This window comes from Gallus gallus, chromosome 13, assembly GCF_016699485.2.
Source record: "Gallus gallus isolate bGalGal1 chromosome 13, bGalGal1.mat.broiler.GRCg7b, whole genome shotgun sequence".
In the NCBI taxonomy this organism is placed as follows: domain Eukaryota; kingdom Metazoa; phylum Chordata; class Aves; order Galliformes; family Phasianidae; genus Gallus; species Gallus gallus.
The window spans coordinates 7,337,388-7,354,255 of NC_052544.1; the positions used below are offsets into that span (position 1 = coordinate 7,337,388).

At 38.5% G+C, this 16,868-nt stretch overlaps 1 protein-coding gene across 2 annotated transcripts in view; it reads left to right on the forward strand.

Annotated features, from left to right (window-relative positions):
• Window positions 1-16,868, forward strand: part of ATP10B (ATPase phospholipid transporting 10B (putative)) — a 153,983-nt gene that overhangs the window by 117,067 nt on the left and 20,048 nt on the right. For both annotated transcript variants that reach the window (XM_025154911.3, XM_004944808.5), the window contains 5 exons: window positions 2,430-2,536; window positions 6,550-6,681; window positions 9,277-9,404; window positions 10,355-10,607; window positions 11,458-11,690. In XM_025154911.3, the coding sequence (XP_025010679.2) occupies window positions 2,430-2,536; window positions 6,550-6,681; window positions 9,277-9,404; window positions 10,355-10,607; window positions 11,458-11,690 (853 nt within the window). The remainder of the gene's footprint in view (window positions 1-2,429; window positions 2,537-6,549; window positions 6,682-9,276; window positions 9,405-10,354; window positions 10,608-11,457; window positions 11,691-16,868) is intronic.

Consider the following 16,868-nt stretch of genomic DNA (forward strand, 5'->3'; position numbering starts at 1 on the left):
TGGGGATATGGATGGAAGCAACATGCTTTGCAGAAATTGGTGGGCATTACTATTATCTATTCCTGGACTCAGAAGTTAATAGATTATGCAGACTGGAATTTGGGCTTTAAGGCAAAGGACCAAGGCTTGCCATTGAATTCACAATTGTTTTATATAAAATTGTTCTCACAAGGCTTCAGCTCTTATCAGAATTCTGACATGAGTGCATTTGTGTTTGACCTGAGGGTTAGGCCAGGCTAGATTTTCTATGTAAATCTTTTCTAATGTTTAAAGATATCCATCTGCATTGTTCTTATTTCTTCATATTTATGGCCACAGGGAAAAGGTATCCAGGATCTGACATAGAAACCTAATTTTTTCTTACAGCTGAAAAACACAAGCAAGCACCAGAACTCTAAATGAAACCAATGCATTAGAATAGTGTTTAAAAGTTTACTGGTAGCTAAACTAGCAGTTAATGTCTTTCCAGTGATGCAGTGAGAATGTTGAACCTGGAACTTGAGTAAACCAGCAGATTCTTGTCCATTAGTCCTCATCATTCCTAACCTGGTTTTGAGAATGTATGTGCTTTAGAACTATACCTCTAATAGCAATGCTGTTTTCCCTCCTCTGTGATATCTTAACAAGTTAAAATAGGTCAAGTCTGTATTGGTTGCTGGCTTAGTGGACCACTAGGTATCATGTGATTTGAAGCAATCCTTCCAATTAGTTTGCTATAATACAGCACAAGAACACTGAGATTGTGTAAGTGTAAGAAATATGTCACAAGAAAACACACAAAAACACACCCGTAGGGTTCAGGACTGGCTTCAACATCTTTAAATCTCTGTTGAAAATCTATAGCAGAAATTTCTTTTGGAAACGCCTATCATCCCACCTGCTTGGTGCAGCAGGGAATTACTGCCTTTCTCTCCTTGCTACAAGGGCAGATGAAAGAATTCTGTGGAAAATAATTTACTAACAGTGGAGTTCTCTTCTTTAGTCTACTTTTGTCTGAGGTGTTTTCTAAACCCGAATGACTTTGAGTAGTATTGAAACAAAAATTGGACTTTCAGCAAAGCAAGGTATGATCAGCTTATAGTGCTGCTCCAAGAGGTGCGCACCCTTGCAGTGCTAGCCAGCTTATGCTTTTTCTCCAAGAGCCCTTATTGAATGTCCATCTCCTTGATGTAAAATTGTAGCAGCTCAGAAGAACTGTCTCTGTTAAAAATGATAAGCACAAACTTAGTGATATCTGCCTGGTGTGCCCTGGCCACAGCAAATGCTGCTGAAAGGGGATGCAGGAGGCCTTCTGCTAGGTGATTTCACTGAGACTGAAGCTAGCTCCCCAGGATAGGGGTGTTCTGGTGTTACTTTTTAAAATGTGCTAACAAAGACATTTGAATTAAAGGTTATTAACTAACATAACTTCATATATGAGATACTTAAATCTCACTGCACAGAAGCCTGGGCTTTATATACAGAAAATACTCTGTGATAACTCCCATTATGTTCAAATGCCAGTGAAGACAAGTGAAGATCTGTAATCTGAAGCTGCTTTGGAAATAACACACCTGCACTCCAACATATAACAGTGACCTTCTCCTTTTTTAACACTGCAAGCCAGAACTGCCTTATGGTCTTCCTCTGCAGGGTCTTTGATCAAAGCCATTATTTTGCCATCTTCTAGCTATTTGGTGTCCAAACCTTTTTACTCCTCTCCCTTGATGTCATGTTATCATGAGCAGCTGCAAACAGACGTAGGATTGCACATAGCCCTAAATAGCACTGAACCTTGCCCCTCATTTAGGTAACACTGCTAGTAAATGCAATACCAAATATCCAGTACAGAGTCATAAAATATACACATTCTGGAAGAGCTCTTATCTTATGCTGGTATTTAAATAATAAAACCAGTTCAAGCAGAAAAATCTCAGCTTTGGTAAAGATTTCAGGAAGAGCCTACACAAATTCATAACAGAAAACTGTGCAAAAATAGTTTTCATTTTCAGAGGCAAGTAACCAATTGCCTGCGTGGTGGTGTATTGACCTTACAATTTTCAGTAAGTTTTCACCTGTCTGTTCTACTAGCAGAAGGAGCAGATGTGTGATGGGACATCCTCAGCCAGGGTGAAAAATCTTCCATGCAGTGTGGGTGAGGGAGAAAGCGTCAGCCCAGGCACTCCACGAGGGAGCTGAGGTTCACAAAGATGAGAAGCCCTCTGGTGGTTATTCGAATTTTCTCTGACTTCTTACTGGAGCCTTTACTGAAGCTGAGTGAAGCACGAGTAAATTGGGCTCCTCACAGCTTCTTGATTTCAACTTGAATTGGACGTGAACACAAAAAACAAACAAACAAACAACAACAACAACAAAAAAACCTGTTTGAGGTTTATCAGAACAGAAAAAGGCGTTGCTTTATTTACTTTGTCTTCTTTTTATTTTCCCAGGGAACAGCCAAATCATGAACGGATTGGTTTTAACATCGAAAGCCTTCTGCTTCGTGGATGTACAATCAGAAACACTGAAGTCGCAATAGGAATTGTTATATATGCAGGTAAGAAGTACATTCTATCTCGCTAAACACAGAATTTCCCTGTAAATATCCTTAAGTAAACATGAGTAGTCTAACCTTGCACCATAATTTGACATTTAGTTTTAAGAACTGGTAGTTCAGTGGGAAGAGTGCATCACCTTTTGAAGTAAAGGTGATATCCACGCATCTCTAAAGCTAAAGAGTCCACTCGTTCTCTGATAAGTGGCAGTATACCTGTGTGTCAAATATCTTGCTACATTTATGCAAAGATATCCAGACCAGATAAATTTGATAAGGTTAGTTTAATTCTCAGCTCTGCACCTCTGATTATAATGCTAATTTCATTGGTCATAAAATCTTCACTGCTGCCCTAAAAGGGATCTCAATGGCTCCTCAGGGCAGAAACCATTGCAGCTGAAGATCCATTACATGCTGACATAGACAGAGCGTGTCTCTGCGATTGTGCATTTTGTGCAGTAGATACATGAACCGCACCAGGCAGTGTCAGTGTCCAGATGAAATGCAGCAGTCCAGGTTCAACAGTGGGTCAGCTCATCTTCTCAGCTTCTTTTACCTTCAGTGTTACCACTGCTTTTATTCAGCAAGAGAGATTTATCGCTGATTTTGACATCTGTGCCCACTTCCTCTTCATAAACAGTGTATCAACTTCCCTCCCTATGGCCTCTTTACTTGCTGATGAAAATAGTTAGTTTAAATACGATGATTAATCTCATTATTTGTTATTATCTTTCTGGAAGAGTCATGTCAGTTGACGTATGTCTGACCAGCATCAGAAGGGTTCAAGGCTGAGCCACCTAAGAGAGAATAAAAATCACCATTTTTTCAAGAGTTATTCACCTTAGATTCCCTTCCACAATCCAGAATATTTTATCTGATAACTGGCCATTTTATTTCACTGCTGTAGAAGAGGATTCTAAATGGCTACAACTCCCATGTATTTCCACAGCTTTCACTTTGTTGGTCTTTCGACACCTGTCTTTGTAAACAGCACCAGGAAGAGTAGTGCCTACCAGACCAAGAGAGGAGAGGCAGGCATAGGAGAATTCCAAAACAATCACCTGTTTTTTGGAACTACTATATAAAAATCTCTATGGGAATTATTTCCAATAGAATTGAAGTAGTTTCACAGAATTATAGAATAGTCAGATTTAGAAGAGACCTTTAAGGATCATATGCTCTGACCCTCCCTGCCCAATGATTAGGCAAATCTTTCCCTAGATCAGGATGCTCAACGTCCCATCCAGCCTGGCTGTAAACACTGACAGGGATGAAGTATCTACAGCTTTTCTGGGAAATCTGTTCCAATCCCTGTTAAAAAAAAATTTTAAAATCTTCCTTTTATTCAATCTAAATCCACCGTCTTTTTCCATGAGGGAAACTCTCTTTCTGTCTGTTACTAAGGCCCCTTTATATATTAGAAGTCTCCCTTGAGCCTTCTTCAATCTTAACAATGCCAACTCTCACAGCTGCTCTTTACAGAAGAGGTGTTTGAGCACTCTGTTCATTTTCATGGCCATCACGGACCTGCTTTAAGAGGTCCATATCTTACCTTCTCCTGTTAGGATTTCCATTTTCATTCTCTAGCTGTTTTCTAGTATGCTCCTTTCACCAACAGCAAAGATCATAATGTGGGCCTGTGTTAAATGTTGCTTAAGCTGCCAGCTGCAAAGGTTGGAGTTTTAATGATTGCCAAGAAGTGGTGTCATTGGTCTGAGTAAGACTTCAATTCAATTTCCCACTGATATCTTTTTGTTCATGTCAGAATAAAGGCTTATTCTTTCTCTTCTAAAATTAGACTCACTTGAGCCAGTAACCAGCTTCATTTCTAGGTTTCTTTGACATTGATTATATTGTGGCTTTTAATCATGGTCTGTGACCTTTTCTGAACATCCAAAATCAGCCACATTGTAACATGGCACATTCTCCATTTTTATAACCCTATTACTGCTCAATCTTACTTTCTAATGGATGCTTTGTGAAGCGCGGAGCCATCACTTAAAGTGATTGTTTAGCCTGTGCAGTTCTTATCTGACCCAAGTAGAGTTTCACCTTTCATGGCTACCCAAGCGTTCTACATAAAGCAATAGCGCTAATGCACCAAAACAACATTGCAGAGCCACGGCCAATACAGTTTTCCTACTGTGATAGGGATAGCATCAAGAATTAAAAATGCTTTTCCAGTAATAAAGTACCAGAATGGAAACAAGTCTTAAATGAGGCCGTTAGCATCCAGAAATTGAGCGATAATGTATTGGAGTGTGATAGGTGAGGTGCTGGGTTATACAGCATATAAGTCTGTGAGGATTCTAGGAGAAAAAACAAACATATATGTAGTTTATTCTAATTATTTCTGATATTTCATATCTTGCAGACTTATATCCTTAATAGAGGTGTTGGGAAAATTCCTTTTCCTGTTGGGCAGCTGAAATGGAGGGGAATGAGAGAGGTGAAATTTGGAATTAGAGCTCGTCCAATTTCATTGCATAAATCCATTGACATTTCCCTGAGGGATCTTTTTGGGGGACTAAAAGGCTTTGTCCAGAGGTGTTCATTGTTGGGTTTATTTGTTATTGTTTGTTGTTGGTTTTTTTTCCCAACACAAAATATTCCATTAAGCCTGACATAAAAAGAAAAGTGAGAAACAAGATTTACAGAGCTGCTGGAAGAACGCAAGTGCAGGCTGTAGTGCTCTCATTTTCTGTGTAACTCAGGGGTAAAAGCATTTGTTCACAGAAAGAAAGGCTGAACGTGAGTGAACTCACACCCCCTACTTCACAAGGAGTGCCCTGACTTAGCTGACTTGTGTGCATACTGATGTGCTGAAAAGGAAGGAGCATTGGTGGTGTGAGTTGGTCCCCGCCAACATAGCTTTGGGTTTTGTAGAAATTACATATTCATTGGAATGTCCCTGCTTTTAGTGAATGTCCTGAACATAAGGCTGGAGAGTAATTTTCTCCCTTGCTCTCTCCCTCAGTTAATAATCTTTGATGTAAACCTGGAGTGAATCCAATAGTAGTGATTAAATCACTCCTTACTTCTAGCTTTTGGTTCAAATCACTTCTCTAGAAAATGCCAGAAGATAGATGGGCGAACAGTACTTCTCACACACTAAACACACATATAAACAACAATGCAAATACAAGGCTGCATGCCCTTTATTTTTTATTATAGAAATAAGAATAAAATATACAATTTAATATAGCAGATTGGAACAGATGGAATCCAGGTATTCCATTTGTGGAGCCATGGTTTAGATGATATTAATAATATAGAAAAAGCAAATTCTGCTTGTTGGCTTCTTACAGAACTCTTTTCTCATTACAAGTATTCCAGCTCAATTTTAATTCAGTATGTTCTTAGGGTTTAGTGGGCTTTTTTTCATTCTTGCCCTGCTGTTTTGTTAGCACTTTACATCCACATGATGAAAAAGTAAATAACATTAGTGTCTTTCACTGCTGGACCTGACATGTTGGATTGTATTTAAGTTAATACATGAAATGTGTCTAGTGGCTTCCAAATAGCTAATGAATAATATTTTCAATATTTTTCAAATGTTGGTTCCAGGAACCAGTATAGCAGCTAATCTTGTTGACTATAAAATTCCAAAATGTAATATTATTATTCCTTTTCCTTCCATTCTCCAGGAGATTTAGCTGTTTATGTAGCTGCTATGTAGAAGCATATCTGTGCTTCTGAATCTCAAGTGTTTCGAATATTGGTACAATCCTTGTGTTCCTGTTGAACCTGCTCTCTTTGAGAAAGTAAAATGTATGTGACAGCTTAAAGCTGAAAATGTAATTGAGCTCTTCTGTAAACCCCTACCTCGATTTAGTGTCTCATATATTCTAACATTCAGTCAAATGAGAAAATGGGCAATAAAATTCCTCGATGAAGCTGGAGATGAATTAATATTAGGCATGAGCATCCCACTCCCACTTTGTGAAATGTTTTTTTTAGAAAAAAAAACTACAAAATGTTATGTAAACATGACGATATCCATTTGTGTTTTGAAGGTCATGAAACCAAGGCCATGCTGAATAACAATGGTCCTCGCTACAAGCGCAGCAAGATAGAGCGACGGATGAATGTGGATATTTTCTTGTGTGTGGGACTCCTGTTCACGATGTGTCTTGTTGGATCTATAGGTATGAAGCACTGACAAAAATCTTTTGTTTGATTTCTATTTTCTACGTGATGATTAAAACTGATCTTACAGAGACAAGTGAGATCGGATCTAGAGCTGAAGGCCTCAGGCTTTTGGACTCTTTGGTCTTACAATGTACAAATTAAAATGGCAAATCTGAGCCACTCAGATGGAAGGAAACTCAGCCATGGCTATAAATATTTCAGATAAGATCCATCTCCTCTATAATAAAATATGTGTAAAGCAAGCAAGTGAAAGCTGTTGAGTTAATGCATAGGAATCAGTACTTAAGACTGCTGCTCTGGAAGTCATGCATCCTATTTTATCATGTTGGCTCATGATGTCAGAGACAGATGTTGATGAAATGACAGCAAAGGTTGAACCTTCCCACCTGTATTCTGTTACATTTTGCTGCCGTGCAACAGACGGAAGCAGAGGGGCACTGTGGCGCAACAGCATCTGCCATGGAAGTGTGTATGAAGCAAAAGCATGTCATTGAATTCCTCCATGCTGTAGAAAATGACATCCATTGACTTTCATCAGTGCTTGTTCCTTGTATGACTACAAAATATAATGATGCAGCTTTACCTTCATTTCTATAATATTTTCCCTAAATACCTTCATGGTGACTTTAGCAACCCATGAGCTGCACATAGGTAATTCATTTGGTTCACAATCTCTAAAGTGGTCTTCTTCTCAAAGGACTTTTTGGCACAGGCTGAGATGGATCAATTGCTTAGGTAGGAACATTGCATGTTTATAGGGGCCTCCCTTCTTGAACGCCACAACTGACTCTGGTTTGTTTGAGTGATGATCTCAAAGGCTTCACTTTCATTGCACAGAAGCACCCACTTGCCCTATTGCTCTGATTGCAGTCTGTCCCTGGCAGGTCAGTATTAATGGATCTCCTAACCCCGAGGAGAAGGGCCAGATTTTAAGCCTGCTAAGCTTTGAGTGGGTCACTGCTTTTAGGAGATAACAGAGGCTCCCATGAGAATTTTGTGTTCAAAGCCCCTTTTCTTTTTAATCGATTTAATCTCAGTGATAACTTGCTTAGTGCTACTGCTCTGATTTAGTTTTGTAGAGACAAAGTCAAATCATGTGGCCCTGTCAAGCTTTCCTGAATCTTCCCCAGAGCCCTGCTATGTGACCCACCAGTCAGTCATCACTGTAACACTGTTAGAAGTAAAGACCATCCAAAAAGATGAACAATAGAACTGACTTAATCACTTTTTTAATTTTGCTGCTTCACGTTGCAGTGGGCTTTCTTGGCACAGAAATGGGATTTCAGTTTGACAACTGAGCTCTGTGCGCGGGAGAGAGAGAGACTTCATTTTCATTGTTCCCTGGCTGCTGTCATGTCGATTTAGAGACTTGTCTTTGTCTGGTGTGTAGGAGCCCTTGAGTAATAAAGTCCTTTAACTTAAGGTTTGAAGTGGTCTCAGATGAGAAAAAAAAAATCAACGTTTAAAAAACAATTTATATGCTCAGGTTAAAAAAAAAAAAAAGAAAGAAAGAAAAAGAAAAAGCAGAAAGACTTTAAAATATTCATAGTTTAAGTGAAACATGTAAAGCAGGAGCAAGTATATCAGCTTTCATCTGTTCAAAAGATCCCATTGCTCTACCATGAGTATTTTTGCAACCTTGTCTGAATGCAGGGCCCCTGGAAGAAACAGTACTGGTGAATCCATCAGTATTTTCCTTGCGCACAGTGAAAAAAGAGGGGGAAGAAATGAGTTGAACACCATAGCTGTGCTTCCTCAGTTGTGATCGAAGTCTCTGGCAGCCAGAAAATATTGCTGAAATAATTTTAATTCCTTTGGCAGGATTTTAGTAGGCAGATGCTCTAAAACGGCCGCTTGCTTAATTGGTGCTAATAGAAGTTTTATCAGAACTGGATGCGCAAAGTGGACTAATAGGGGATTTTGGCAGGAAAAGGGCATCTAGAGCAATGACAATGTGCGGAAACTAAGTCATTTGTGCTGGCTACATGTCAAGCTTCTGACTCTGTATTAAATTTATGTCTGTAATGGCAATATGAAAGGTGGTAAAGAAATCATGATGGAATGTTGGTAAGTCCTGAACCAGAGACTTTGCTGCAGTAGTGCAATTTGGGGGTGTGAGTTAACTGGTAGGGAGCTGAGAAAATGTAAAAACCAGCTGCCTGAATTAATTTTTAATTTAATGTTAGCATGTAATTATGAAGATTTCAGATTGTCTACACAGAGACAATGATACATCTTTCTGTTAGAAAGAGGAATAGGAGCCTTCAGTGCTGAGGATTTTTAAAGCTTGGTGGCAGAGATGGAATCCTCCCATGACAAAAGATAGAGTGAGAAGAGACCTACACAGACATAGGGGCCATGGGAGAAACCAGCTGAAGGACAGGTGGAGAAAAAATAGCCATGCCCAGCATGTCTGCTACGTGCATGTGCTACAAAGTTCTGCGCATTTTACATTCTTCAGCGGATTTGCAGCGCTGCTTGGGTACTTGATTTGGAAATGTTCTTCTTAATTAGCACTGCAGTCCATATCAGAAGCTTTATCAGTCACCATCCTACTCAGTGTGTTTCAATATTGTATATCATTCCTACAGGGCATGGCATTTGGTCTGGAAGCTTCCCAGAACACCCACCTTATGATGTCCCAGATGAGAATGGCAATTTTCTGTCTCCGGTTCTTTCTGGCTTCTACATGTTCTTGACTATGATAATCTTGTTGCAGGTAAAAGACAAAGCTTCTCTATTACCTTCAAGAAAGAAGGTATTAAAAACCGACTACAATCAGTAATAATAAAAAAAAATTAATATCAACGAATAGATTGTGCACTACTTTCTTAATTGTATTTGGAAATGTTGCAAAGAGTGTTTGAAATCATCAAAGTGGGGAATGCACTATCTTTTTTTTTTCCCCTTGGGACACAAATTTTTCTTTGTTGCTTATGAAACCTCACAGGGATATATATAGGAAAGACAGGTATTCTATCCCTGAACAGCTCCAGAGTCTCTAGGATAGCATTATAGAGAATGCTTACATCCAAATATCAGTTGTTTGGTGTTTGTTTTTTTTCTTATGCCCACGCTCACCATTTCTAAATGGAAATGCCAATTAATGTCTCAAGAAAACAGTGAAACAAAATCTGCAGTTTTCGCCTGCAGGGAGTAATAACTAGGTAAGGTTCTGCAGGTTTAGGAAAGAAGCTAAATTAAAAGTAAGGTGCTCATATATCTGGGTCTGATTAAGCCTAATTGAGAAAGAACAATTTATAGGATGGGGGAAAATCGCATTTACTTTTCAGGTTTCTTGAGACTGAGATCTGCTGAGATTAAAGTGGACAGGATTTCTTTGATATGAATGAAATAAGAAGAGAACTTTTTGAGCTGCTTAGATTCCTTAGGGGCTTATTCTTCATTACTGAAACAGAATATTTGTGCATCTTATGAATTCAGAATTATTTCATGGTGGGGAAGTTATTGGATGGGAAGTGTTGCATGTAAGGGCATTGCTTGTTAAACAAGTTTTCACCAAGAGGTAGTTTGTGCTAGTGTATCATTTCTGAGTTCCAGCAGGGTAAGAGCAGCGTACTTTGGTCCAGAAAATGTGTTTTTGTAAGAGCATTCTCTGACAGACTCATCTTTTGGGTTGGTTCTCACTGAGATTTTCATCTCTTTCAGGTTTTGATCCCCATTTCTCTTTATGTGTCCATTGAGTTAGTCAAGTTGGGCCAAGTCTTCTTAATACACAATGACCTTGACCTGTATGATGAAGAAGCAGATCTGCCCATACAGTGCCGAGCCCTAAATATTACTGAAGATCTTGGGCAAATCCAGTATATTTTCTCAGACAAAACTGGGACTCTAACAGAAAACAAAATGGTATTCCGACGCTGTACTGTGGATGGACATGAGTTTTCACATCAGGAAAATGGTAAGAGAGACTTTTCTACACTTGCTTTTTTTCTCTGAGCTACTAAATCTTAATAATTTAAATATTTATATTTCAGCCTACTGAGCCTTCTGTCCGGGTCAGTGGTTTTGTATCCTTTTTGTGAGGGAATCCTGTTATGGAGACTCCTGAAATTTTTAAATTATTTGGAAGTTAGATTGGGAAGGGTTTTTTTTCGTTCCCTGCATTGCACTTGAGAGTGAAAAGAGAACATTTACTTCTTCATTTCTTAAGAAGTGCCAGCCAATCTTTCATAGACTCACAAACTGAGATTAGTTAGTAATCAAGCTCAATGGATCCAGAAGTAATTACCGTAGTGTGATATGAACGAAGGCTCATCTTCACCTAGAGTCAACTCTGGCTTCAGGCTGTATCTGAAGTCTCTTGGCATTCAGCACTGAATCTGAACTTTTGACTCAGACCCCTCCTCGGTTGCTACTTTCTCTCCCTACGTTGTGCAAAGGATTTTATTAAGCTGGAAGCAGCTGCCAGTGCACTGTGACTGAGAGCATTAGCAAATTTGTGAATTACCATATTTCATTAACCAGTTCCAGCCAACTGCAAAGTGCATCTAAATAGACCTAATGTTAGGCGACCTCCTTAAAAATGACTGATCACTTTGAAGTGCATTTTTGTTTTCTTGCAATAATAAGCATTGCAGAGAGGGAGTTGCCAGAAGCTGAAGTGGATAATGAGGTTTTTCTGGTTAAGACTTCAGAGTTGTTTTAGCTTTGGGTTGGTTTATTTCATGGGTTTTGTAACTAACCCAGGAATTTCTCCTGAGCTATGCCAACAATAGTGTAAGAGGTATGGTTTTGTTTTCTGTTTACAGCCAAGCGCCTGGAAACACACAAGGAGTTGGACTTAGAAGATGAGGACTTTGCAAAACTTCAGCACTTCACACTTCCTCCAATGAATATTGAAAGACCGGCCACTTATCAGAGGACCATGAGACCTTTAAGGAGGTCCCAGAGTGCTAGGGCTCATTTTCAGGGGCATACAAGGAGCAGATCACTTGGTCGTCGTGATAGCAACCAATCTCAAGTGGCTTTCAGCAGTACCATTGTGAGTACAAGCAGATTGAGTTGGCATGTCTTTAAGGATTTCTCCTTTCTGTTGCATTTTATGGTGGGGAGCTGAAAAGGAGACAGGAGAAATCCTAGCCCTGGTAGAACTAAGGGAAGGAAGAAGCAAAGAAATGGGGGGTACAGGTCCTCCTGGGGGATAATGGTGGTAAAAAGGTTATAGGATTGAGCTTGAATTTGCACAAATCTCAAAAAGCTACGAACTACTTCTGCTATCAGCAATGCAACATACTGTCCCTGCTAAGCCACGTTTAGAAAATCCCTGAGCTGTGCATGCTAAATGCAAAAGCTGCGCTCCGCAGAGCAGTTCTGAGAGTTTGAGTGTGTGTCAAAAGATAAATGTCGCATTTCTTCAAGACAACAGGAAAGCCTTAGACTCCTCTGAATTTCAGATCTTAAACTTCTCCAAATCTAACACAACCTAATTAAGGCCTGTCTTCTTGGAAGTTTTTTTAGGGGCATTTCAGACAGAGCTTTTATAGACTCCAGGAGAAGGTCAAACACTTTCAAAATTAGAACTCCAATTAAGACTAAACTCCTGGAAAACCTTTCAAAATCTTGATTTTCAGAAATTCCAGTAAATATAGAATTCTCAGAACTTCATTTTCTGCCACTGTTGTTCTTGGCAACAGTTTTGAGTGTTGATTTTTTTTTTTAAATGTAGTTTTAAGTTCATTTTAAGATCCTACTTGTCTCGCTCAATTCCTCTGTCATGTAGAAGTAGATTTTAGTCAGTGTTCCTCCTGTTCTTGGAATATGGTAGGTCTGTCAATTGTGCTTACATTTTCCAACCCAGTCCTCGAGGAATATTGAGAACCTCTCTGTGTCTGTTTCCTTTATATGTCAGTGTGATAAAGGAATTCCTTGCCAGATAAATTTCCTCCAAGATATTTTTTTCTGCCAGACTTTTTCAGTTTCTTCCAGATATAAACTGCCATGGTTGGTTGGTTGGTTTGTTTGCTTATTGTTGTTTTGCTTTTGGCCTTTTTATGTTGTTGCTGTTTTCAGGTGGGTTTTGTTTTGTGGGTTTTTTTTTTTTTTTTTTTTTTTTTCCATTTTAAAAGCAATATCTGAGGAACTAGTATCAAATATTTGCTTTATAGAGAGAGGTTAAGCTACTGTCCTGGGAATTACTGGCCTTTGCTGCTGTCAGTCTATCTGGAGACATCAGCTAAACTCTGTGAGAAATATGAAGATGCAATAAAAATGTAGACACTTAGGTATTGCCTAGAGACTGTGCTGTATGTTGATATCCTTCAGATGGTTTACAGTAATGTCTTTTTTTTTTTTTAACAAAGCCAATTCCCTCATTGTAAAATGGGGATCATAACATTTTCTATGTCTCTGTTTCCTGTCCTCTGATGCATTTGCACATCACTAAGAACAGCTGGAGCATCTTGGATCCTCTGGTTATACAGACAGTATTGTGGATTTGAAAGCATCTCAGTCAAAGTTTCTTATTAAAAATCTGTCTTTGAATGTGTGAGTGAAATATTGCTATTTAACTCATTGAACTTAAGGCTTGCAGAGTCCTTATGGATGAATGTTTCTGTTTAACTACAAGCAGCAAAGAATTCAGTGGTAGTCAATAGTTGTCAAATGATGTTCTCACTATGAAATCATGAGGCTCAGATTCTTCCTATCAACAAAATGCAAGTAAAGGTAAAACCTTGCTCTTCTTTGCAGTGCAAAGTCCAAAGGCCAGTAGCTGGGATTGTATGATTTGTTGTTTTTGGCCTTTTTTCTTAACAAATGCCAAATTTTCAAAGGTTGATGTGCCGACCATTTGGAAGCTTCTCATGGAAATTGGTAGCCTCAGGTAATAGGAAAATTGAAGAACTTTGCTCTGCTGAGAGAACACAGTGTTTTTGGGTGAAGGCTAGTATAGCATCTGCTGTGAGCACCTGCATATCGTAACTGTTGCCAAGAAAAACATTTTTAAAGAAGAAGGTTGTTAATGTGATAACATCCTGCAAAATGCAAAGAGTTTAATTGGAAAATAGCTATGACAGCCAAAGAATGATCACATACTAATGTTAAAAATGTATATGCAAACAACTTAAGGAAGATTATCTATGCAACGATCACAAAATTTGCTTATTGTTAATCAGCCTTATGTGGATCAGTGATAACCAGGTTGCACGTAGTATTTTAAGGGCATTTGCACAGAGGCAGTTGATTGTGCCTGCACATCAGTATGTCTGAGACTTTGTCTTGGTATTCTGAGCAGCTCTGTGATTGGGAAGCTCTACAGCTACACAATGTATTTCAGCCTGCCTGTTTGTGAGAGTGTTCTCTGCTTGACAAGTTTTGAAGTTTTGCTGAAATCTGAGAATCTCTTATCAATTAACTTGTTCATCTCAGTGCATCTCTGAGCTCAAGATGAGGATGATGGGTATTTCATGGCATTTGATAAAGTTAATTAAACTGGAGACTGCAGATCCTGGAAGAATAACTAAACAGCATTGCTTGTCTTTCCTGGAGGAAATATAGCACAGTTATTATGTGGAATCTAAATCCTATGACTTTTCTTCTTTTTTTCCCTTTCCAATATTTCCGTCTGTAGTACTTGTGGTCCATGACAGTTTATGGAGCCTCATTGCATATTGTTTATGAAGTTCATAAGATAAAATGAATCCCACGTCTACATACAGCCCTGTAAAATTCAGTGGCAAAGTCTGTTCAGTGGGAAGGTCTTGGGCAATGGAAAAGCGAATTCCTAATTTGTTGTTAGCAGCTGTATCTCTTACTATCTCTAGAAGTAAATAAAAAATAAAAAAAAAATAGGAGTCAACCTTTTAGCTGGGCAGATCTGTTCGTATCCAAACTCAAGCTATTCCAAAATTCTGTAGTTGAGAAGTGTTGTCATGTCTGCAGTATTATACTGATATCATAAAAAATGCATAATGTCTGTGTATGTCTTAAGTTTTATGTGGAATGGAAAGGACAGAAGAATGGTGTAGACTTCAGAAAGCCCTGAAGGAGTCTGAGAGAAACAAATGCAGTGACTGATTTATTCATTTCATAAACATTTATGAGAACTCTGGAGGGAGAAGGACGAGTCCATATATAAACTGTCTAATGCAATTGGGAAAAGAACAGACTCACCTGTTCTTTCATATCTCTTGTGAAAATGGAAGCTGGTTCTTATCTTGCCTGTCTGGCCCTCTGAAGTGACAGCCTTCAGCCAAAGCAGAGGACACCACCTCACTTTAGAGGCTTGAAGATGTCATTGGCCCCGTTACTGGCTTCTTTGGGTACCTCAAAAAGAAACAGTGCTTGTTTACTTTATTCGTGTGATTCGTTGTGGCTGCTGCAACTTCTCAGTGGGAATAATAGTGTACTATAAACCACAGAGCTATGGTTGACAGAAAGACTTCAGGGAACATTAAAAGAGTAAGAAAAATACAAAATTATGATAAAATTTGGAACAGAATAAAACATTAGCATTTACTCTATCTACCTTTAAATGTCCTTGTGAATTAAGATCTTGACAGCACATTTCTTTCTAGATTTAATGGTTCCAATAAAGAGTGCCCTGCTATTAGAATCGTTTCATGGAGATTTCAATTCTATTGCCATCAGGTTTTTAGTGCCATTAAATAGAAGAAATGCTATCAAACTAATGGGGAAATCTTAACAATTGAATGGTACTAGCCATTTTATAACTTCAGCACTTTACTAACATGATTACTGTCATTGAAAGCGTGGTAAATTTAATTGATCATCATCACTGACACTGCTCTGTTTCATTTTCTGTTTTGTTCATTTGGTTTTACGTTGTTTAGGCTAATCACTGAACAGATCTGTTTGTCTGAATTCTTTTACCTGCTGACATTTCATAAGGGTGGACGTAGGGAAATTCAAGTCAGCCCTGCTTTCTCTGAATAGAAAAATGAAGGAGGCTTCTCTGATAAAAATTGGGTTTTGTAATATTTTGTTTTTGAAAATTTTATCCTGGGGTCACAATTGACTTCACAATTTTTCATTTTTCCAGAGAAAAAAATTGAGAATGTTTCAATTGAAATTAGAATCTGTGCTTCCACACTGCTGTTTTTGGCATGAGTTAGAGGCAGATGTTGAGGATATAGATGCAAAAAAAAAAAAAAAAAAAAAAGGATAGGATTAGGAGAGGCTGAGATCTATGTGTACGGATTTGTGGTTTGTGAAGTTCATTCTAACTGTGGCAGTGCGTGTGCAAATTGTAAGAATAGGTGGGCAAACAGGATTTCTAATCATCAACATTTAGAACTGAATGTAATCCCCAACATAACAGGCAGCGGACAGCTACCCGTTGTCTGTTGTATTATGATGCTGTTAAAGGGTTTCTAGAGAACAACCATTTTAACTTTTCAGCTTCTGATTCCTTCCAAGAGACCTGAGCAGATACTTTAGAAACAGGCCATTCCCTGGTACATATCAATTTTCGAGAGGAGGGACTGTATCTGTACTTAAATATTTCCCCAAATATAAAAGAAAAAGCATGAAAGCACTGAAACAGAATTTCCTGTAGCAGAGAAAGTGCATTATCTTGCTTTATATTTGGATTTCAGCTGAGTTCTGTGCTTCAACAAAATGAGCAATAGATTTATTTTCAATTATTAGGACAATTTAAGAACCAGTATTCATGTTTGCAAGCGGGAGTTAACAATGTACCATTCAGCTCAGCACCACACAGCCATAAAGGTGGTTGATTGATTGCTGCTGCATATTTAGGGAACTCAAGAAAACTGTGCCAGATTGAAGAAGAAGAGGGTAATAGCTGAGATGAACTAGAAAGCAGCTAAATCACTCTGTCAGTTCCTTAAAGAACAGATCCAAAAGTCTTGGCTCACAAGGAGGTGTCTCTAACTTGGGAAGCTGTAGTTAAATAAGGCCCTAAATTAAATCCAAACCACACTCTGCTAACACAAAGTTTCCATTAAAAGTAATATTCCCACAGCCCTACATGAGATTGAATTGTAGATAAGTGACATTGTTAAGTAGTTTGGTTTGTGAATTTAGGTTTGATTATAGACAGTGTGGTGATAAAATTACAACACCATTTCAGGAACAAATGAATTATGTGTGCGTTCATTTATTTGTTGTAAAACTTAGGAAGAACAATTTGAGACAACTTCTCTTTCAGGTGACTCAGGAAACAAAGCTGTGTTGTAAG